Below are 24,842 nucleotides of genomic sequence, written 5' to 3' on the forward strand. Positions count from 1 at the left end.
AGATACAATGGATAATTGGGATGAGAAGAAGTTGGAGGAAGTGGTTAACCAGAAACATGGGGAAGCTGAAAAGAAAAAACCCAAAACTCAAATAGTATGTCTGTCTGTGTGTGGTGGTGTGTTTTTACACTATGCAGTTATTACCTTTCATTCAGGCTGCACACTCCTGATTCTGAAATTTGTTTGCTACACTGCAAAATAACATAAGTAGTTAAAGCAGAGGTTCACACAAAAATTGAACCTCCGCTTTTTGGAAATGTAGCCCCCCCCCCCTCTGGTGTCAGATTTGACACCTTTTCAGGGGGTGCAGATGCCTGTCTAAGACAGGTATTTGCACCTACTTCCGGGCATAGACTCCCACAGGAGTCTATGCCTCTTCCTGTCCCGTCGCGCTGTCTGCTGGGACACACACGGGTCCCAGAGACAGCGCATACAATTCTCATTGCGCTGCATGCGCAGTAGGGAACCAGTAAGTGAAGCCGCAGTGCTTCACTTCCTGATTCCCTCACCGAGACTGGCCTTGGCTGCCGACATCGCTGGCCTCCAGGAAAGGTAAGTGTCCATTTATTAAAAGTCAGCAGCTGCAGTATTTGTAGCTGCTGGCTTTAAATAATTTTAGTTTAGGGGGACTCCCTCTTTTAAAGTGGTTCTAAAGTCAAAAGGGTGTGGTGTGTGTGTTTTTGTTTTTTAAAAACATTCCCTGCGTTACTGTAAAAAAACTGTCACTGGCTGTTCTTGCGTCACCTATCTAGAACCACATGGTCAGCTGAAGCAGTGCTGGTCTTTCTCCCTCATCTCAGGCAGCTGTCAATCAGATCCTGTGAGGAGGTAGTAGGGGCGGGGCCAAGCCACACTCTGTGTGGGTCTATGAATGCCCACAGCCTGGCTTGAGCTTGGCCACACGTGTGCCCCCTTAGACACATCATGCTGTGGGGTAACTTGGAGAAAAGGAGGAGCTGTTAGGGGACTCCAGAAGAGGTGGTAAGGAATTGCTCAATGCAGTATCCTTGCACTGTGCAGGTAAGTTCTCCCCAACCCCCCCCCCCCCCCCCCCCCAAATTGGACAAAAAAAACCTTCCACTCACTTTAAAAACGTTTAAATTTTTTTTAAGTTTTTGAAATTCCAGTTGTGTCTGACTCTGTATATCCAGTTCCAGGTAATTTGTTGCTTTGCTCTGACTCATTGAGGCTAATCTAGGCATGCAGGAATTATATATATTTTTTTGTGTAGTGCTGCATATTCTTTAACCACTTCAGCCCCGGACCAATTTTCAGCCTAAGGACCAGAGGTCTTTTTATAATTTCGCACTGCACTGCTTTAACTGGTAATTGCGTGGTCATGCAATGTTGTACCCAAACAATTTGCGTCCTTTTCTTCCCACAAATAGAGCTTTCTTTTGATGGTATTTAATTGCCTCTGCGATTTTTTTTTTTTTTTTTTTTATTTTTTTTTTTTTTTTTTTTTTTGGCGATATAAATGGAAAAAGACCGAAAATTTTGAGAAAAAAATATATTTTCTACTTTTTGTTATAAGAAAAATCGAATAAACTCAATTTTAGTCATACATTTAAGGCAGGGGTTGACAAATTTGCTTGGAATCTAGGAGCCAGCTTAAAAAGTTCGGAGCCAGGTCCGTGACGACGATCCGGACCTGTCCCTGGCCTGACATGGAGACGAGTGAGGGGAAGATAGCAGCGCCGTCGCCGCCCCCCCGTCTCCAAGTCATTGCCCATAGCTCTTAGAGGGACATTTTATTTTTTTCAAATGACAATTTTTTTTTTCAATTGCATTTTAGTGTAAATATGAGATCCGAGGTCTCTCTGACCCCAGATCTCATATTTAAGAGGACCTGTCATGCTTTTTATATTACAAGGGATTTTTACATTCCTTGTAATAAGAATAAAAGTGACACAACATTTTTTTTAAAAGAACAGTGGAAAAAAAAAAAAGTTAAAATAAAGCAGAAAAAATAATAATTTTTAAACGCGCCCTGTCCTGCCCGCATATAAAAATCGGTGTTCGAACCACACATAGGAGGTAGCGCCGTGATCGGTAGAGCGAGAGCAATAATTCTACCCCAGATCTCCTCTGTAACTCAAAACGTGCAACCTGTAGAATTTTTTTAAACGTCGCCTATGGAGATTTTAAAGGGTAAAAGTTTGTCGCCATTCCATGAGCGGGTGCAATTTTGAAGCGCGACATGTTGGGTATCAATTTACTCGGCGTAACATTATCTTTCACAATATAAAAAATAATTGGGCTAACTTTACTGTTGTCTTATTTTTTTATTAACTAAATTATTTTTCCCAACAAAAGTGCGCTTGTAAGTCCGCTGCACAAATACGGTGTGACAGACAGTATTGCAACAACCACCATTTTATTCTTTAGGATGTTAGAATAAAAAATATATATAATGTTTAGGGGGTTCTAAATAAAGGGAAGAAGAGGCAGGTAATATAATACAGGCAGAGGAATCTTCATTAACATTGCTGGTTTGTCATACCAACGGCGACCACAAGAGGGCGTCAGATTCCATAAGGAATCATAGGACCGCAGAAGGCCTCAAAGCCGCGGCCTAAATTTTCGGCCGCCGGCGGAACGGCCCGACGCGATCACGCTGGGGGGGTCCACAGACACAGGATACCCCCAGCTGTGCTGCCCCAGGCGCGAGGTCGCTATTTCTAGTCGCCAATGCGACCTGGCGACCGGGTTTTGTCGAGCCCTGTTTTAAGGCAAAATTTATTCAGCCACATGTCTTTAGTAAAAAAAAAAATGGCAATAAGCGTATATTTATTGGTTTGCGCAAAAGTTATAGCGTCTACAAACTAGAGTACATTTTCTGGAATTTACACAGTTTTTAATTTACGACTGCTTATCTCATTTCTTGAGGTGCTAAAATGGTAGAGCAGTACAAGCCCCCCCCCCCCCCCCCCCAAAAGACCCCATTTTGGAAAGTAGACACCCCAAGGAAATTGCTGAGGGGCATGTTGAGCCCATTGATTTTTTTATGTATTTTTTTTGTCCCAAGTGATTGAATAATGACACAAAAAATAAAAAATAAAAATAAAAAAAAAGTTTACAAAAAGTTGTCACTAAATGATATATTGCTCACACATGCCATAGTTATATGTGGAATTGGACCACAAAATATATTCTGCTGCTTCTCCTGAGTACAAGGATATCACATATGTGGGACTTTTTGGGAGTCTAGCTGCGTACGGGACCCCGAAAACCAATCACTGCCTTCAGGATTTCTAAGGGTGCAAATTTTTGATTTCACTCCTCACTACCTATCACAGTTTCGAAGGCCATAAAATGGAAAATAACACAACCCCCCCCCCAATGACCCCATTTTGGAAAGTAGACATCCCAAGCTATTTACTGAGAGGCATGTTGAGTCCATGAAATATTTTATATTTTGCATAAGTTGCAGGAATATAAAAATTTTTTTTTTTTTTTTTTTTTTTTGCACAAAGTTGTCACTAAATGATATATGGCTCACACATGCTATGGGCATAAGTGAAATTATTCCCCAAAATAAATAAATTCTGCTGCTTCTCCCGAGTACGGGGATACCACATGTGGGGGACTTTTTGGGAGCCTAGCCGCATACGGGACCCCGAAAACCAAGTACTGCCTTCCGGATTTAAATATAAAACGCTACCAAAGAAAACTGTTAGCGATCGCAGGGATCAGGCCTGACTCTGCGATCGCTGCAGTTATGTGTTTAGTGTTTTGTAAGTGACAGTGATCGATTGATACTGCACTTGGGTGGGCTGGGCGGAGGGGCAAAACGCAGGTGCTAGCAGGTATCTGGGCTGATCCCGCTAACAATGCGTTTTTTTTGGAACTCTAAACTGCTGGGGATGCTAGTATAGATCTGATCAGATATTGATCTGTTCAGATTCTATACCACTACGGGAGGTTTATGCTTTGCGCGTGTGTGTTAGCGGTACTGGCACTAACCTAGCGCTGCCTGGGGCGACGCAGACCCTGACCCTAAAACCTAATTGATATCACCCGCCGGGTGATCAGGGGGTTAAACCTTTATTGGGTAATAAATGGTGGGTGCCCTGATGCTATAAAAAGCAAACTAACCAGAGTCACCCGTAACATTTTATACGGTGATCACTGGTGAAAGGGTTAACTAGGGGCAATCAGGGGGTTCAAATTTTTATTAGGTAGTATATGGGGGTCCCTGGCGCTATATAAAAACCTGACGGGGAATCTAAATAACTAACTGGCTAACCAGCGTCACCAGTGACACTTATACTGTGATCGCTGGTGAAAGGGTTAACTAGGGGCAATCGGGGGGGGGGGGGGGGGGGTTAAAACCATTATTGGGTAGTATATGGGGGTACCTAGCGCTATAAAAACCTGACGGTGAACCTAAAAAAATAACTAGCTACCTAGCGACACTAATGCAGCGATCAGAAAAATGATCGCTTAGATACACTGGCAAAAGGTGGTGAAGGGGTTAACTCTAGGGGCAATCAGGGGGTTAAACCTTTATTGGGTGGTGGTAGGGGGGCTACCCTGGACCTACCACTAACTGCCCTGACAGTTTTTACTGTTACAACTGACACTGAATGCAGTGATCAGTAAATAAATGATCTCTGCAATCAGTGACACTGTGACTGGAGGGGGCGGGGGAGGGTTTGTGTACCTATGTGTGCCTACATGTTAGTGTAGTGTTGGTGCACACTTACTTTCACTTCTCCTCGTAGTCCGGTCCATAAGACCGCCCCGAGGAAAATGACATCACTTCCTCCCTGCCTGTGTTTACTATACACAGTGGGAGGAAGCTTCTCATTCGCCAGGAGCGATCGAGAGGGGATGGCCAGAAACCAACGGCCATCCCCTCATACTGGATCGCTCCTGCAGCGAAACGGACCACCGCATCCAGCGGGAGGGGATCCGATCGGACCCCCCACCCGCTGGAAGGCAAGCACGTGCTTGTGCCTGTACATGCCATTGTGATGACGTACAATGGCATGCGGCGGTCCTTAAGTGGTTAAATTATGTTTTTTTTTTTTTTTAAACTTTCATTAGCAGTATTTGTTTTCAGATTAACTGAAATTAAGTGGTATGCTCTTTTGGTGGCTTTTTTTTATTTATTTTTTTGTGTGTGCAGTAAGTTTACCCCAGCAGTTGTTAATCGGAGTTTGACTTCACTAATGGCCAGGGGAAAGTAGGATTAAAAACATGCAGAACGGAAATAATTTCACCATTTTCACTTTTAAATATTTGAAAGTTAATTGAGAAAACATTGCAAATGAAAGTACGCTGTTGGTTCGGAAGGCTCCCTAGTTTTCAAAGAGGACTTAATTCCTGTTATAGGTAACATTTAGGAATGTAATTGTCTAATCATTACCGTAGAAAAATTGTACTTTCTCATGAAAAAATAGGAGCGTGCATCCTGATATGCAATTATACTTAGACATTTCTGTGCCTACAGTCTTATAGCTGTATATCTGCAGTGTCAATTTTAGGCATTGCTACCTGAGCTAGTCCCATGAGATTTGAGTAAGATTTTGGTGATGTCACTACTGTACTAAGTTCTTTTTAGGCCAGTTTCACACTGCTGTACACTATGGTTTGCATTGCGGGGTGTGTGTATCATAGACCTTACTCCTTTTCCATTTTTGGAGTTTCTGAACCCAAAAGTCCTGCATGTGGCATCTTTGGTGCGCTTTCAGAAAATGCACCAAAAATGTGCAACCTAAAAGAATACCTAATAGGACTGGGGGCAAAATGTGTGAAAACCATGGATGCGCTGTTCTGGGATCGGCAAGAATTCCCCTACTAGTACACACACGCACACACCACTAAACGGTTATTACATTTGTGAAATTCCTTACCATTGAAGAGAAAAGTCTAATTGAATTTTCAGAAAGCCAGCTCTGTAATGCAAAGAATGCATCATGTGTTCTCCCAAGGAGGAGCTGTTAGAACAGTGATTTGCATCATATCCTCCTGCTGCTTTTTACACTATTATCAAACTACATGTCCCTTCATGCTTTGCAAATTGAATGTGGGAGGGTACACTTCAACATAAATCACACCCCTCATTCTGCAGCCAGCCATGCTGCTCCGTAACACACAGCAGGATAGGTAGGCTACAGACTTATAAATGCAAAGCATGTTTGTGCTCTCCCCCTCCAGACACAACGGGAAATAAACATATTGCCCTTACTTTATGTAATCGTTACTGAGCTGTAGAAGCAGGCCCATAACACACACACACACACACACACACACACACACACACACACACTGTACTCTGCTGTAATTCAGTATTAGAAATATTCCTCCTCATGCTGCCGCTTTTGAGATCTTTCTAACGGCAGTCCAGTGCTTGTATGGTGTATATGAGCACACCCCTAGCCGCAACACAGAAAGAGCCGCGACTTGCTGTTTTATATCGGCTCGGCATGTGACACAAGGAAATGTCGACATGAGATAAAAACAAAGTGCAGTGCTAACAATAATGGTGAAACCCTCTAATGTATGGAAATCTCAATAAGCTTCAATATTACCACAATAGCGGTCTCTCTGATATGTAACCTCACATATAATACACATCACACTGAAAATAAGACATAAAAAATGACTGCTAACTTTGCAGGGATGGTGTTAACCTCCTACAGATATTTGCAAGTGGACGGTGCCCACTGCTCACCAGTGCTCATATGTGTAATCATATCAGATATTAGTGCCCGTTAATGCAGTTTATCAGTGCAATGGGTAAAACTTTGTGAGCTGCCACACTTAGCCTAAATTAACCTAAAATAAAAACAAGATACTATAATCAGCTGCCCGCATGTCTCACATGTCCCCAGATTGTGATAATGCAATATATAACACACTGTGCAGTGCTGATATATATGGAAACAATACTAATATAAATCTACCAATCCAATAAACACTATATATAACATGTCTAAAACATAACGTATAAATAAAGTTCTCTGATATTGCACTCGTTTCTCAATGAGGATATTAAACTAAACAGCAACCGTCCATATATATGAAATTAAAGTGCTCGTGCTCCGTGACTTTCAATTTAATCCTTGATGTTTGTTTAACCACTTAAGGACCGCCTCACACCGATGTACGTCGGCAGAATGGCATTCCTGGGCACAAGCACGTACCTGTACGTTGCTTTTTAAGTGCCCAGCCGTGGGTCAGGAGTGTGCCGCCGCCGGCGGCGCGCTCCTGACCCGGTCCTGTGCTCCGTGACCGTGGTCGCGGGACCAGTGGACCCGATCGCCGCTGGAGTCCCACGATCGGGTCACAGAGTTGAAGAACGAGGAGAGGTCTGTGTAAACAAACCTCTACCCATGCTTTCCTGTGTGGCTGTCACCGATCGTCTGTTTCCTTTTTTTTTATAGGGAAGGACGATCAGTGATGTCACATGCCAGGCCACGCCCCCTACAATAAAAAAACATAAGGTCATACATAACACCTACACTGCCCCCTAGCGGTTAATTCCTTCCCTGCCAGTGTCATTTACACAGGAATCAATGCATTTTAAATAGCACTGATTGCTGTATAAATGACAATGGTTCCAAAAATGTGTCAAAAATGTCCGATGTGTCTGACATAACGTCACAGTCACAATAAAAATTGCTGATCGCCACCATTCCTAGTAAAAAAATAAATATAAAATAAAAATGCTATAAAACTATCCCCTATTGTAAATGCTATAACTTTTGCGCAAACCAATCAATCGCTAATTGCAATTATTTTTATTTTTTACCAAAAATATGTAGAATACGTATCAAAATTATCACTCTATTTTTGTTTATAGCGCAAAAAATAAAAACCACAGAGGTGATCAAATGCCACCAAAAGAAAGCTCTATGGGGAAAAAAGGACACCAATTTTGTTTGTGAGCCACGTCGCACAACCGCACAATTGTCAGTTAAAGCGACGCAGTGCCGAATCGCAAAAAGGGGCTTGGTCCTTTGGCTGCAAATTGGTTCGGGGCTTAAGTGGTTAAACGAAATGGCAAAAGTCCATATTAACATCAACCATGTAATAATTGTGTCTTCATGTGTTGTGCACACACAATCCCCACCGGGTGTACCCTCACCTTAGGGGGCTTAAAAAATAAGCCTGTAGTTGATAGCAATAGCCTGCAGAGATCCTCTTTCGCTTCCTTTTTATCCTATGCAGGTTTATGGGACACTTGTATGGAACACAGACCACCTGCTGCTTCCAATAATAACCCAGCTCATAGGTCACGATTTTCTCCTGGTATGTTCAGAGACTCTCCTCATATATTTCTCATGCGTGAAATGACAGAGCCATGCAATAGCAAAAAAAAAAAATGTTTAATCGCAAACAGAACTCCATACGTATACAACTCACATTTCAAATAAATAAAAAAAAAAACTCCTTTTTAAAGTGCTGAGGGGTGATAGCCCCCTGTGGTCTGGTTCTGCAGCCCCAGTTTTCACGGCGTTCCCCCCTGCCCTATGCCAGCTCTGCAACACTTCCTGATACCTCTCTCGTCAGCCAATCAGGCTCCTTGGAATCTTGAAATGTGAGTTGTATATGTGTGGAGTTCTGTTTGCAATTAAAACTTTTTAAACGTTCTCACGCTGTTGCATGCCTCTGTCATTTCCCACATGCGATGCATAGGAGGAGAGTCTTAAAAATGTACATGATGCAGGAGAACTGTCTGTTTGGAACTGGCTGCATTTGGTGTCCTCTCCTCTTAAGCTGGTCATGCACTAATAGAATTTCAGTTGATTCTTCTGGATTGGCAAATATTCTACAGTGTATGATCAGCTTTAGCTGTCCATATGTCTGGTTTTATTTTTATTTCTTCCCAACCAGCTGGTTGAATGGGGGGGAAAAAAACGGACTCAGTTCCCCCAGCCACACATTCTCAAGGTAAATGGGGCAATCCTCCCCGCTGTATTTTTTTGACAGTAGGGAGACTACCCTGCCATCAGAATACACAGATGAACGCTACAGTCTATAGTCTGCAGCACTGATCAAGCAAATTAAATCTGACAGTGCGGTTGAACAGAAGTTGATCGTGGATCAACCACAGTGGCAATACTTGAATCCGAATTGGCTGATCCCTGCAGAACCAGCCAAATTTCTATCTATGTATGGCCAGCTTTAGGGTTGGCCATTCACGCTGCAATCTGATTCACTTCACCCGCTTCTGTAGCAGAGTACTACCCTTATCGATTTAGTTCACTTCCATACTGGTAATGCACTGGATCCTAAATGTCTGACACCAGTTCTGTGGGCCTATTCAGTTCTCCATCCACTAAGCCAACATTGACCGCCTGGATTGATCTTCCCTGCTTGAGTCTTCATTGGCTCCATCCAGAATGGCTTTTTATTTGTTTTCTGCTGCTGTGAGGAGGTTGGCCATGTTCATTCTCTATGGTCCCACTGTATTTAGGAACATAGCCACCTTCTATGCTTGCTTCTGAGGTGAGCTAGGGGCTATGGGATGTGTAGTGTGCATAGAGCAATGCACAAGACCGCAATTGACTTAATCTGCTTGTTCCTAACAAACAGAAGTTTGCAGGGACAGGAGCGTTTGTGTAGCTCACAGAGGACATTCTAAATGGGTACAAAAGTACAGTAAATTAATTTAATGGAAAATTGGGTAGTGGATGCGTATGGATTATCTTTAGAGAATAAGATTTAGGGCCTCTTATGGGATACCACCTCATTGCCTAATGATACCCTGTTGAAGAGGTGTTTGTCAACACCTGGCCTTCCCCACCGTTGATATGGCCCTTTTTATTTTTTTGAAGAAAAAAGAAATTATAAAATCTGACCCTCCCTGTACATTACATTCTTGTGTTTTTAAATATCTGATTGATTTAACGACTAGAAGTCTTTTAGAATTCCTTCCCCCTTCAAATGCAGCGCAGAATTCTATTTAACCACTTCAGCCCCGGAAGATTTTACCCCCTTCCTGACCAGAGCACTTTTTGCAATTCGCGACTGCGTCACTATAACTGACAATTGTGCAGTCGTTTGACTTGCTTTCTTTTGGTGGTATTTGATCATCTCTGCGGTTTTTTTATTTTTTGCGCTATAAACAAAAAAAAGCATCAATTTTGGAAAAAAAAAATGTTTTGTACTCTTTGCAAATATGTATTATTAATGTATTATTGCAAAGGACTCTCATGTTAATTTGCCGAACAGCAGGTAGAATACCTTTTTTGGGTTTCCCTAGACAGCTTTATTAAATGTCGCTGCAGAAAAGGGTATCCTTTGCCCCCCAGCACAAGAATGTGAAGGCTCATTCTGGAAAACCTCCTCCCGCTGGAACTAAGCAGAGTTCCTTTTTTGTTGGCTTATGGATAAGGTTCCATCTGCCCGTCAAGCACATTCTAGATTAGTAAGTGCTCCTTGGGCTTTTAAGCATTGGGCATCTGTTTTTAAATTTTGCAAGGCTGCCACTTGTTTTTTCATTCCATTCCATTCACATATTCTCGATTTTACTAGATGGATTCTCAGGCCTCTGCTGATTGTAAGCTTCAGGAGTAAGGTTCTTCACGCAGCTCTTTGAGCCACAAGTAGACTACACTTTTACTCCACTGTAAAATCAAGATCTTGGAGTTCATTAGGGGCACCGGGTCAGAAGGAATTATGAGATGCTGGGTTATGCTGCTTCCTGCTCACTAGAATTGTTTAAAAAAATATCCAGTTGCAGTCTCCTGTACAGAATTATTTCAGTAGATGGAGGAGTAGAGCTAGAAGCCACTCATATATTCTGAATGCTAATGGACAAGAACATGATGATCGGAGAACGTAGCAGAGTTAAGGGATGACCATCAGTCTGATGCTGGTCCTTCATCCCCATTCAGCATGTTTGATGCGGACCTTTTTTTTTTTTTTTTTTTTTTTTTTTTTTTTTTTTTTCTTCTTCTTCTTCTACAGACTTAAACTGCAGCAGAGGAAGTGGTGCAATCCACTTGGTCAAGCTCAGAGCTTAAAAGTGGTTCTAAGGGCAGAAGGCTTTTTTTTTTTTTTTTTTTTTTTTTCTTTTCTTTTCTTAATGCATAATAATACCTAAGCCCATCTTGATCCAGCATTGTTTTACAAGAGACTCAACTGTCTGGGACTCTCCCTCCTGATTGGCTGAGACACAGCAGCGGGCTCCGCTGCTGTCAATGAGCCAATGAAGAGAGAGAAAAGGCAGGGCCCAACTGTGGCTCCATGTCTGAATGGACACATGGAGCTGTGGCTCGGGTGCCCCATAACAAGATGCATGTTCAGCGGGAGGATCTGGGCTGCTCTTTGCAAAGCCAATAAACCAAGCAGGTAAGTATATACAGTGGTGTGAAAAAGTGTTTGCCCCCTTCCTCATTTCCTGTTCCTTTGCATGTTTGTCACACTTAAGTGTTTCGGAACATCAAACCAATTTAAACAATAGTCAAGGACAACACAAGTAAACACAAAATGCAATTTGTAAATGAAGGTGTTTATTATTAAAGGTGAAAAAAAAATCCAAACCATCATGGCCCTGTGTGAAAAAGTGATTGCCCCCTAAACCTAATAACTGGTTGGGCCACCCTTAGCAGCAACAACTGCAACCAAGCGTTTGCGATAACGTGCAATGAGGCTTTTACAGCGTCCTGGAGGAATTTTGGCCCACTCATCTTTGCAGAATTGTCCTAATTCAGTTACATTAGAGGGTTTTCGAGCATGAACGGCCTTTTTAAGGTCATACCACAACATCTCAATAGGATTCAGGTCAGGACTTTGGTTAGGCCACTCCAGTCTTCATTTTGTTTTTCTTCAGCCATTCGGTGGTGGACTTGCTGGTGTGTTTAGGATCATTGTCCTGCTGCAGAACCCAAGTTCATTTCAGCTTGAGTACACGAACAGATGGTCGGACATTCTCCTTCAGGATCTCTTGGTAGACAGCAGAATTCATAGTTCCTTTTATCACGGCAAGTCTTCCAGGTCCTGAAGCAGCAAAACAGCCTCAGACCATCACACTACCACCACCATATTTTACTGTTGGTATAATGTTCTTTTTATGAAATGCAGTGTTCCTTCTACGCCAGATATACTTGGACACACACCTTCCAAAGAGTTCCACTTTTGTCTCATCGGTCCACAGAATGTTGTCCCAAAAGTCTTGGGGATCATCAAGATGTGTTGTGGAGAAATTGAGACGCTTTGATGTTCTTTTTGCTCAGCAGTGGTTTTCTCCTTGGAACTCTGCCATGCAGGCCATTTTTGCCCAGTCTTTTCCTGATGGTGGAGGCATGAACGCTGACCTTAACTGAGGCAAGTGAGGCCTGCAGTTCCTTGGACGTTGTTGTGGGGTCTTTTGTGACCTCTTGGATGAGTCGTCGCTGCGCTCTTGGGGTAATTTTGGGCGGCCGGCCACTCCTGGGAAGGTTCACCACTGTTCCATGTCTTCGCCATTTGTGGATAATGGCTCTCACTGTGGTTCGCTGGATTCCCAAAGCTTTGGAAATGGCTTTATAACCCTTTCCAGACTGATAGATCTCAATTACTTTCTTTCTCAATTGTTCCTGAATTTCTTTGGGTCTCGGCATGATGTGTAGCTTTTAAGGATCTTCTGGTGGACCTTACTGTGTCAAGCAGCTCCTATTTAAGTGATGCCTTGATTGTGAACAGCTGTGGCAATAATCAGGCCTGGGTGTGGCTAGAGAAATTGAACTCAGGTGTGGACAACCACAGTTATAGTATGTTTTAACAAGGGGGGCAATCACTTTTTCACACATGGCCATGATGGTTTGGATTTTTTTTCACCTTTAATAATAAACACCTTCATTTAAAAATTGCATTTTGTGTTTACTTGTGTTGTCCTTGACTATTGTTTAAATTGGTTTGATGTTCCGAAACACTTAAGTGTGACAAACATGCAAAGGAACAGGAAATGAGGAAGGGGGCAAACACTTTTTCACACCACTGTAAGTATAACCTGTTTTTTTTTTTTTTTTTTTTTTTTTTTTCTGTAAAGCCTTTTCTGCATTATTGGGGGGGGGGCGGGGGCGCGATCGGTTCCAGTCCCCACCCCCATCCCTAAACACTTACCTGAGTCCTGTCTAATCCAGAGCTGTTCTGGCTGCAGCACTACTCTGCTCTTCTCCTGGTCTCACAGGAGACGCTGGCGGCAGTGGGAGTCTTGGGCTTCTGCTGCTGTCGGTCACACTTCTTCTGTGAGGAGGGACTGGGGGTGTCTGTTTCTGTGGACACACACAGCACAGATTGGGAGCCCCAAGGCTTGTTAAGGATCAAGAAAGGGTGCCAGCAGGGGACCAACAAAGAGGAGAACAGGTAAATATAACCTCTATTTTAGCAAAAAAAAAAAAATTCAATCCTTTTTTAGTATCGCTTTAAATCCGTAATCCTCTTTCTGTTACAATGTCCATTGTTGGCCTCTAGCTCACATATAATTTATTGCATATGATTATCTTGCATGCACGTATTGGCCACTCTGGAAAACTTTTGCTCCTGTGCTTTTTATGTATTTTGTCGTTTTTGATTTTGTTTGAACCTTTGGGGGGGGGGGAAAACACATAAAATGTGTAGAAAGACCTTTTATGTTAGCAAAAATGCTAGAAACTACCTAATCTTAAGCATGCTTTTTTTTTTTTTTTTTTTTTTTTTTTTTTTTTTTTTTTTTTTTTATATAAAGGTGTGCAAGTTCTTCCTTGATGCTATAGAAAATAACAAATATGGGTGGTTTTGGGTATGTCCTGGTGGAGGGGACACCTGCATGTATCGCCATGCTTTACCTCCTGGATTTGTGCTGAAGAAAGACAAAAAGAAAGAAGAGAAAGCGGAAGAAATTTCATTAGAAGATTTGATCGAGAGAGAGGTATAGTAGGGTGTTAGTGTTTTTTTTTTTTTTTTTTTATTTATTTTTTTTTTTTTAAATGTACAAAGCAAACTCTTCATCAAATTTGTGTGTGTGTATACAATATAAATATAAATATATATTGTATATGTGTTTGAGAATAATTTTCCTGCACTGTATTTAGGATTGAGTAATTTTTAAATGATATATTTTTAAGATGCAGGATCAATCAAATATGAACAAAGACTAAAAACAGGAGATTTATTCATACATTACATGAAATCAAAATACATATTTTGTGCTGCATACAATTAAGCGTTTCAATTGACACACCCACTAATGGGAGTGTTGTACCTTTTTGAAATGACACAGCAATGATTAACTTCCCAGACATATAACCATACAAAATAGTTTTATATATACATAAAATTAAAATAAATGCTACATAAAAGCTTGAATATTAAGTGAAACGCCCGCTAAATGGGAGTGTAGTACCTTTTTGAAATTACATGGCAATGGTAAACTTCCCTGTAGAATCAATAACCTTGTAAAAATAAAATAAGACAGAACATGTGTGGGCTTTTATTTTTTTATTTTTTATTTTTTTTCCCCCTCATGCTATGGGCGCCTGTGTGACTGGGCACATGAGGGTGCGGGGCATGTACCTAGAGGGTGGTCCTTTAGGTCCTGGCAGGGGGCTGCGCTGGGTGTTAGGGGTCCGTTCGTCCTCTTCCCTGTTTCTGGGCCACAGTGGGGTGTTTGTGCTGTGTCCTTTGCCAAGTAAATTGCGCCGCACTGAGAGGAGACCACAGCCGCCAACAGTTTAGCTGCCGCTGATATGAACAGCGAAAACCCAGTCTCATTGCCACTTAAGCCTGCCAGGAACAAATAACCAGGAGTTTGGAAGCATGCCACCCCAATTACGGTTTTGGCACCATCTTTACATGCCACCGGAAGTGTCATCGGATGCCATCTTGGTACACCCAAGGCAGGGAAAAAGGAGCAGCTTCCAAGTGCACTCAGGCTAACCACAGGCGCCTTTTTGGGGAGATGACGTGTGTGTGTGTGTGTGTGTGTGTGTGTGTGTTCCTGGAGTGTCCAGAAATGCAACGACTGAGGGTCAGATGAAGGGTAGGGCTTTTGAAAAATTGACCCCCCCCCCCGCGCTGTAGTGTCCACCACTGCAGTGACCACTTGTACTGCAAAACTTTTACATGAATATGTTTTTACTGTTTTTTTATCCCTTTTTAATCAGCATTGCAACACAGTGACTTATACTACTTTTCTGTCTGTTTAGCGAGCAGCTCTTGGACCAAATGTTACCAGGATCACCTTAGAATCTTTTCTTGCGTGGAAAAAACGAAAAAGGAATGATCGAATAGTTAAAGCTGAAGAAGAGATGGAAAGAAGAAAAGCAGACTTTAAAGCTGGAAAATCCTTAGGGGTATACTTTCCACTCAAATAATATAAGTTATGTATAGGGAAAATGGTTTGGCGGGATTTGTAAGGGTGCCAACACAAGTCATTACAATGCTGGACAGTAAGTATGTAAAATTGCAAGAATTTTTATTGTTGCATACAAAACATAATTTATATTGTAAATTTTTAATTATGTGCACATGTTCAAGGATACATCTAAGAATTTAAAACAGATGATACAATGTAATCACTGGACACTCCAACGCTAAACCATTTTCCCTTTTTACGTTTACATACAAGGATGTTGGTGCCTTTCATCTTGTTTGTTTGCCACCCACCCGTATTGCCATTTTCCAATTTAAATTGTTAGTTTTGTGTTTTAAAAGTGTGTATATATATATATATATATGTGTGTGTATGTGTGTATATATATATATATATATATATATATCTCAATTTTTTTTTTTTTTTTTTCAGATCAGTGGACGTGAAGTATTTGAATTCCGACCTGAGCTTGTAGATGATGATGATGAAGAAGCAGATGACACTCAGTATACAATAGAGCAGGATGCAGATGAGGTATTTATTCTGTTTTGATAATATCCAATGAGGTTATGTGATTACCATTTTTAAAACTTTACTATAGGGACTAAATGCATAGATTAGTACATTTCTTTTCTTTTTCAGGTGAAACTTGTACATCCCAAACCCCCCCCGAACACCCCCCCCCCCCCAATTAGGGGTTGCAGTGGCTTTTTATTTTCCTATTTCCCCATAGATGTTCTTTTAAATTTCCCTCGCCTCGCCTCGCCTCTCCTCGCCTCTCCTCTCGCTCAGAGCATGTCAGCCATCCGCGATCTAAGGGCTAATTTTAAAAGGCAGAGGGAAGATGTTGGTTGATGGAGGGGGAGTGGCTAGGGTGCAGCGCTGTTTGCAGGACGTAAGTACACGAGGCACATGGCGCCGGAGACGGACTCTCACAACTCAACAGCTGCAGCGTGGGCACGTAAGGGATGCAGACATTTCCAGTACAGGAAATAACATGATGAACAACTAAAAAGCTGAACTTTATTAGCATTGTGTTGCTAAAACTATTTTGCTCAGCGAGTTGTGCATTTAAAAAGTGCCTCTGTTTTTTTTTTTTTTTTTTTTTTTTTTTGTGCTTAGCACTATGGCTCCCAAAAAAGACACCCAAAGATACCAAAAAAAATCCACTCCCTGCGCTGGGAGTTCCTGTCGTATGTTCATACTGTCATCCTCTCCTGAGTTACCAGATATGGCAAGCCAGGGTGAGTCATTGGGACCAATTGGTGCAACTGCTTCTCACATTTCAGCCCCTGTATACGTGACTGAAAATGCGTTTTCTTCTGCCCTGCAGCGCTTAGAAGAATGATTAGCGACTTTATTTGTATCCGCTATCCAAAAGGGTAGAAAGCGTGTTAAATCCCCCCTCTCCCACATAAGACCAATTAACAAGGCAACAGTGGGTACAGGATGAGGTCTTACCCCCAGGGGAATCAGGAAGAAATACAAATGGTTACTCCTCTGCAGAGGAAACAACGGTAGATGAACCTTTTTCAGCCTCTCAATTCGTACCAGCAATTTCTTAATCTCTTACAGAGATGGTTCGTGCCTCTTTCAAGCTACCTCTAGCAGAATTAGCTGATATGTTTCTTTTAGGTTCCTTTAAAACCTTCGCAGCCTTTTCATGCGTTTCCTGTACATGCATTATTAGAAAAGCTTATTTATACTGAATGGGATTGCCCAGATAACGATTTATTTATTTTTTTCCCTCCAAAGATTCACAGCACTCTATCCCATGGAGGAGAAATTCTCCAAAACATGGAAAGTACCAGCAGTTGACGTGATTTCCAGTGCGAATAATAGTCTAGCTTGGCCAGTAGACAATGCACAAATGCTTAAAGATCCAAAATTGGGTTTTCTGTTTTTAAATCTTTTTTTTTTTTTTTTTTTTTTTTTTTTTTTTCCTTGGCAGATGCGGTTACTCGGCCTGCAGTCGCTGCAATAGGTGTCTGTCAGTCCCTAAGGGGCCAGTTTAGATAGGCCCTTAGAGAGGTTCCGGCACAGTAGGCCCGGGAGTTTGCCGAACTACCAAAGGCGCTATGTTTTGCCATAGACGCCATGAAAGATTCTATTCACCAGGTGTCCCGCCTTGCGCTTGTGCTAGTACACATGCCTAGGACCATGTGGTTAAAACCTTGCAAAAGGCTTCTGACTAGTTTGCCTTTTCATGGGGATCGATTTATTTGGGGAGGATTTGGACAAATACATCCAAACGATTTCTAGTGGTAAGAGTACTCTTTTGCCAGTCAAAGTATAAATGTCCTTAATTTAAACTGACTTTCCCCTGCGCCAAGGGCATCTGCCTCTGGGCAGTGGCTACGGCCTCCACTGTCAGACTCCAGAGGAAAGCCTCAGGGTCAGGCACAGAAGAAGACCTGGGGCTGGAAATCTGCAAAGAATACTAAAGCCTCATCGTGAAGAGGCGCACCCCCCCCGCCAGAGTGGTTGAAAGACTTCTGCAATACTCGGAAGTCTGGCAAATTGAATTTTAGGACAGATGGATCATCCCCCCCCCCTCTAGGATACAAACTAAAATTTTGCGAACTTCCCCCATCTCTTTTTCTGAGATCAAATGTTTCCAAAGATCCAGGGAAAAAACTGTCTGTTTCAGGCATTGGACTTATTACTAGCTCAAGGGGTGATCATGCAAATCCCCACAGAAAAGCAAGGTTTGGGGTTTTATTCAAATCTCTTTACGGTACCAAAACCAAATAGAGATGTTAGACCCACTCTAGATCTAAAAAATAGAAATCGGTTCCTGAAGATCCGCTCCTTTTTGCATGGAGTCAATCAGGTTGGTAGTTTCTGGCGTCCCATCAACATCAAGGATGCAGATCTGCATGTCCCTAGATTTCCCGCTCACCAAAGGTTTCTGTGGTTCAAAGTAGAACAGCAGCTCTTTCAGTTTATAGCCTTGCGGGCTAGCCACAGCTCCCCGGCGGGTTCACAAAAGTAATGGCCACACCTCTAGCCAGGTTAAGGGCACAGGGCATAACAGTTTTGGCATATCTAGATCTATTGCTAATAGACCGGTGTAAATCAGTGGCTCGTTTGGAGCAAAATGTACTCATTACAGCCGATTTACTTGAAAAATCTGGGTTGGTTTCTCAACCTAGAGAAGTCTTTCTTGAAACCCCTGAAAAAGCTAGAATATTTGGGTCTGATCGTAGAAACAGAGAAAAAGGTGTTCTTGCCTCAGGAAAAAATCAACTCCATAATAGAATTGGTGCTGATGGTCAGGTCGAAAGGAGATTCCTTCCATTCATGAGGTTGTTGGGAAAGATGGTGGCTTCATTCGACACAGTTCTCTATGCCCAGTTCCATTCGAGACTGTTCCAAGCTGATGGAATACCGTTTTGTAACAAAAGGGTGTCCCAAAGCTTCAATTGTTGGTTACTAACCCAGAGTATGCTGAAAGGAAAATCCTTCAGACCAGTTATCTAGAAAGTGGTAATGACAGATGGCAGCCTTTCAGGCTGTAGTGCAGTACTAGAAAACACAACTGTCCAGGGACAGTGGTCAAGAGCCAAAAGAACCTTGCCCATCAATATCCTAGAAATTCGGGCAGTGCGTCTGGCACTCAAGGCCTGGACTCCCAGGTTATGGGATTATCCTGTCTGGATCCAATCCGACAATGCCACAGCGCTGGCTTGTATCGACCACCAAGGGGGGCACCAAGAGTCTTGCAGCGCAGACATAGGTGAGCCATGTTCTAACTTGGGCAGTAAGGAATATTCCGTGCCTATCGGCAGTCTTCATTCCGAGAATAGAGAATTGGCAGGCGGACTACTTAAGTCACCAGCAGTTATTCCCAGGGGAATGGTCTCTTCACCCTGACATATTTTGCGCTATTTGTCAAAGATGGGAGACTCCAGATGTAGATCTTCTAGCATCAAGAGTCTACATGAAGTTGGTCAACTTTGTGTTTAGGACAAGGGATCCATTCGCATGCGGAACAAATGCATTGGTGACCCCGTGGGATCAGGTCTCACTGATCTATGCATTTCCCCCTATTCAAATTCTGCCTCGACTTCTTCTTTGCCGGATCAAGCTGGAAAGATTTGAAAATTTTGGTAGCAGTAGCCTGGCCCAGAAGATCATGGTATGCAGAAATCCTAAAGATGGCAGTGGAGGATCCATGGTCCCTTCCACTACGGCCAGACCTACTTTCACAGGGGCCGATATGCCATCCTACCTTACAAGCGCTAAATTTAATGGCTTGGCTATTGAAACCCACGTTCTGAAGAAACTTGGGCTTGGGCTTTCCTGGTCGGTTATCTCTACTTTGATTAATGCAAGGAAGCCAGCTTCCAAAACTATCTATTGTAGAGGTTGGAGGGCTTATGTTTTCTGGTGTGAATCCAATGGTTGGCACCCTCGGAGATATATCATAGGCAGAATTCTTGCCTTTCTACAATTAGGGGTAGAGATGAAGTTGGCTTCGAGTACTATTAACAGCCAAGTCTCAGCCAGTTACATCACCTTTGAACCCTTGGGATTTGAACTTAGTTTTGTCAGTGTTACAAAAACAACCATTTGAACCGATGCAGCATATTCCTTTAGTCCTTCTGACAAGGAAGCTGGTGTTCTTGGTTGGAATACCCTCAGCAAGGAGGGTTTCAGAATTGGCTGCTCTTTCTTGTAAAGAGCCATACTTGATTATTCATGAGGACAGAGTGGTGTTACGTCCTCGTCCAGATTTTTTTACCAAAAGTGGTTTGAGGTTTTCACCTGAACCAAGTTATTTTCCTGCCATAGTTTTTTCCAAAACCATGTTCTAGGGAAGAAAAGTCACTGCTCAGATTCAAAAGACCGATGTCTTATTTATTCTGCCAGAGGGTCCTAAGAAAGGACAAGCAGTGTCAAAATCAACTGTCTCGAAGTGGATTCGGCAAGATAAGATTACCCCTTTTCAAGTCAAGGTGCACTCTACCAGGTCGGTTAGTGCTTCTTGGGCAGTGCGTCACCATGCCTCCATGGCTCAGATCTGTACGGTCGCAACTAGGTCTTCAATACATACATTCACAAAATGTTATCAGGTGGCTGTAAGGAGGTATGAGGCTATTGCCTTCGGGCGCAGTTTGCTGCAGGCAGAATTATAGGTCCTCAAGTCTGGGGGGTACCCTGCGGGTTGTCTCTCCCTCCCCTAAAATAGCATTGTTAAGGGACGTCCCATGATGTACGATATAGAAAATAGGATTTTTATAACAACTTACCTGTAAAATCCTTTTTCTTGGAGTATATCATGGGACACAGAGGTCCTGGCCTTATTTTTGGGGTTTAGATATATTGCTCTGCTACAATGAGGTACTCTTGAAAGGAGGACGGGTTGTATAGGGGAGTGAACTTCCTATATTGGATATACCAGTGTCCATCACCTGAAGGTGGCCTATAACCCATTAAGTAATTTACTTAGGGCTTTGTGTCCCATGATGTACTCCAAGAAAAGTATTTTACAGGTAAGCTGTTATAAAAATCCTATTTTTTCATTTATGATTTTGGTTTGGCTCGCCCTCATGTAAAAACCTTTGCACCTGGACCCCATGACTTGGGGACATCCTGTAATGATGCCTTGGCCACTGGATCCTACATGGTTGCTCACAATGGCACTTGTAGTCAGCCACGGTGCTATACAGGTCCCAGGGTCAAGGTCTATCGCTATTGGAACTTGAAGACCCCCCTCAGTTATGCCCAATGTGGTGGGCGAGTTTATATACAGTCCAAGAAAGACCGGGTCTGGCAGTTACTGTTACTGTAAAAACTGGGGCTTTGTTTTGGAATGTGTTCTTTTACAGTGTAAATTTTTTTTTTTAAACTTGATTGGTAATATTCCATAACTTGGAGCTTAATCTCAAGTAGATGACCAGATTTTGCATTAAACCACTGGTCGCAAACTTTACCGCCACTTCTGCCTAGAGCCCTTTATATAAGGGTGCTTTCTCCTGCATTTTCACCACAAGGATTTATTACAGGATGAGTTTCTGCATACTCACTATAGCCCTATATTCCTCACCCTTCTATGTGAGTACCCTACAGGGTAATACTTGCACCTGTAGCTATGGCAGAAAACAGGCAAAAGGCAGCCATGGCTAAACCCCAGGCAAACATTCACTCTCAATCTCCTAGTGATGCTTCCCTAGCACCAGACCAGGAACCACATTTTTTATTTTTTTTTCTGCTTTTTTTTGAGGCATGCAACAAGTCGTCTCCTGACATAAGCAGAATTTTCTGCATCTGTCATAATTTGTTGGACAACGAATAGCCTTGGTACATGTAGCCTTGTCCAGGACTACAAGACGCCACTACTGTTCCATTATAGGAGGGCTGTTACAGTTCCCCAGTCTAAGTCGGATGGCGATATGCCTGTCCTAGAAGATGCAGGTTCAGAAGGAAAGGAGGTTATACAGTGCATCCAGAATTTTTAGTGTTTCACTTTTTCCACATTATGTTACAGCCCTATTCCAAAATGGATTAAATTCATTATTTTCTTCAAAATTTTACAAACAATACCCCATAATGACAATGTTAAAGGGGTTTGTTTGAAATCTTTGCAAATTTTATTAAAAAGAAAAAAAAAAAATATGTACATAAGTATTCCCAGCCTTTGCTCAATACTTTATTGAAGCACCTTTGGCACTAATTGCAGCCTCAAGTCTTTTTTGTGTATGATGCTACAAGCTTGGCACACCTATTTTTGGCCAGTTTCTCCCACTCTTCTTTGCAGGACCTCTCAAGCTTCATCAGATTGTCTGTCGGAGCGTCGGTGAACAGCCATTTTCAGATCTCTCCAGAAATATGTGAAGTCTGGGTTCTGGCTGGGCCACTCAAGGACTTTCAGAGTTGTCCCGTAGCCGCTCTTTTGTTATCTTGGCTGTGTGCTTAGGGTCGTTGTCCTGTTGGAAGATGAACCTTCGCCACAGTCTGAGGTCCAGAGAGCTCTGGAGCAGGTTTTCATCAAGGATGTCTCTGTACATTGCTGCATTCATCTTTTCCTCGTTCCTGACTAGTCTCAGTTCCAGCCGCTGAAAAACATCCCCACAGCATGATGCTGCCACCACCATGCTTCATTGTGGGAATGGTATTGCCCAGGTGTAGAGCAGTGCCTGGTTTCCTCCAGACATGTTTGTCGTTCAGGCCAAAGGGTTCAATCTTTGTTTCATCAGAACAGAGAATTATTTTTTTTTCTCATGGTCCGAGTCCTTCAGGTTCTGTTTTTGGCAAACTTCAGGTAGGCTGTCATGTGCCTTTTACTGAGGAGTGACTTTCCTCTGGCTACTCTACCACACAGGCCTGACTGGTGGAGTGCTGCAGAGATGGTGGTTCTTCTGGAAAGGTCTCCTCTCTCAACAGAGAAACGCTGGAGCTCTCTGTCTGACCACTGGGTTCATGGTCGCCTCCTTGACTAAAGCCTTTCTCCCCTGATTGCTCAGTTTGGCTGGGTGGCCCGCTCTAGGAAGAGTCCTGGTGGGCCCAAACTTTTTCCATTGGGGCCTTCAATACTGCAAAAAAATGTTTCTATACCATTCCCCAGGTTTTTGCCTTTATACAATGTCTTGGTCTACACAAAATTCCTTGGACGTCATGGCTTGGTTTGTGCTCTGACATGCACTGTGGGAGCTTGTATAGACAGATGTGTGCCTTTCCATATCATGTCCAATGAACTGAATATACCACAGGTGGACTCCAAGTTGTAAAAACATCTCAAGGATGATCCGTGGAAACCGAAATGCACCTGAGCTCAATTTTGAGTATAAATGACAAAGGCTGTGAATACTTATGTACATGTGATTTACATATATATTTTTTAACGAATTTGCAAAGATTTCAAACCAACTTCTTTCATGTTGTCATTTGGTGGTATTGTTTGTAGAATTTAAAATGTTTGGAAAATATTGAATTTAATCAATTTTGGAATAAGACTGTAACATAACAAGATATGGGAAAAAATTGAAGTGTTGTGAATACTTTCTGTATGCACTGTAGAAACTATTAGGCTGCTGAAGATTTTTTTTTTTTCTCTCCCCACACTTTTACAACTGAAGCAGGAGCATCACGCAACATGCTTGCTTATGTGGTTGTTGTTTGGTGGTAGGTTATGGTAGTAGCAAGAAATATAAAGTTAGTTTATATATAATATAATATAATATAATATAATATAATTTTTTTTTTTTTTTTTTTTTTTTTCCTTTTTGATAAAATAAAAAATAAAAAAAATCCAAAAGATAGTCATTAACATTTAGCACCAAATGAAAGCCCAAATTGTCCTGAAAAAAAAAGTATAATCCTCCTGGATGCACAAAGTCTTTGATCTATACTGTTTTCCGAACACTTGTCAAAGTTGCAAAATTGGGCTTGGGTATTAAGATTTGTTTTACCCTTAGGCGTGAAAAGCATGCCATTTAAAAAGTGGTATAAGTGCCATAATATACCCATTTTACATTATAGCAGCTGCCAAGTAATTGTAATATCCTTTGAACATTCGTGCTGAAAATCACAAACAGGGAGCTCTAAAATCCTCAATGTCTCAACATTGCCCTATCCACATCAACCATGTCCTCGCTACGCTCCAACTATTCCTTTCAATGGCAGAAAAAAGCATCTCCTATCTAGGCGTAACGATCCCCCATTAATCTCTCTAATCTCTTCACACTAAATTATATCCCCCCTCCTCTCCCATCTCAGGATTTGGCCTCCTGGGGGGAGTATGGCTCTACCCTGGTTTCCAAACCATTCCCAAATTTTTCTCTGCCCTATGCTCTCTTGATCTGTTTTTGTTATGAAATAAGGGACTCTTCAGAGTTGAATACAAGTTGCTCACATGCCCAAAGCTACCCAGTGGCACATGCTTACCAGATTATGAGCTTTATTATAAAGCCACTCTCATGTCCCGTACCCCAGAATGGTTCTCACAAACTTTTCAGAAGGCCTCAGTGATGGTCGAACAAGATATGTCCCCTGTTGATCTACAGGCTCTTCTCTGGGGTTACAAGATCTGTCCCCTGTTGATCTACAGGCTCTTCTCTGGGGTTACAAGGGCAACTTCCCTGATTTTATCATCCTCCTCACCCCTAACCATAGCTATCCTTGTGCTCTAGTATAGGAGAGGACTGTGTGAGATTCTCTCCTCAGATTTGTTTATTCTCCTTATTCCTCTCATTGCAGATCCACTGCCATTATCTGAATTTGAATATCTATAGGTTCCCTCCAGGAGCTACCCAGACATTTGCTCTCCCACATTTACAACTTGATCCAAGCCCTCACCCAAAATGACCTACCCACTTACACCAGGATGTGGTTGGCAGACTTGGGAGAGACCCTCCAGAGCGGAATGGCAGATTGCGTTCCGCTTTGCGCACAAGTCCTCCATCTCCTGTTACTCACAAGAGAAAAACTTCAAAATTATGTCCAGATGGTACAGGGACCCCCGCTATGCTACAAAAAATATTCCCAGCTACCTCAGCCTCCTGCTGGCAATGCAATGCAGCCACGGCCACTTACCTTCAGGTTTGGT

The 24,842-nt window shown here is 42.3% G+C and overlaps 1 protein-coding gene across 1 annotated transcript in view; it reads left to right on the forward strand.

Moving 5' to 3' along the window:
* ZC3H15 (zinc finger CCCH-type containing 15) overlaps positions 1-24,842 on the forward strand; it is a 50,191-nt gene that overhangs the window by 17,289 nt on the left and 8,060 nt on the right. The window contains exons 5-8 of the mRNA XM_077448758.1: positions 3-94; positions 13,667-13,849; positions 15,126-15,272; positions 15,725-15,826. Coding sequence (XP_077304884.1) covers positions 3-94; positions 13,667-13,849; positions 15,126-15,272; positions 15,725-15,826 — 524 coding nt within the window. The remainder of the gene's footprint in view (positions 1-2; positions 95-13,666; positions 13,850-15,125; positions 15,273-15,724; positions 15,827-24,842) is intronic.

The sequence above is a fragment of the Lithobates pipiens genome, unplaced genomic scaffold, assembly GCF_037356315.1.
Source record: "Lithobates pipiens isolate NorthernLeopardFrog02 unplaced genomic scaffold, aLitPip1_a1.2 Scaffold_22, whole genome shotgun sequence".
Classification (NCBI taxonomy): Eukaryota; Metazoa; Chordata; class Amphibia; order Anura; family Ranidae; genus Lithobates; species Lithobates pipiens.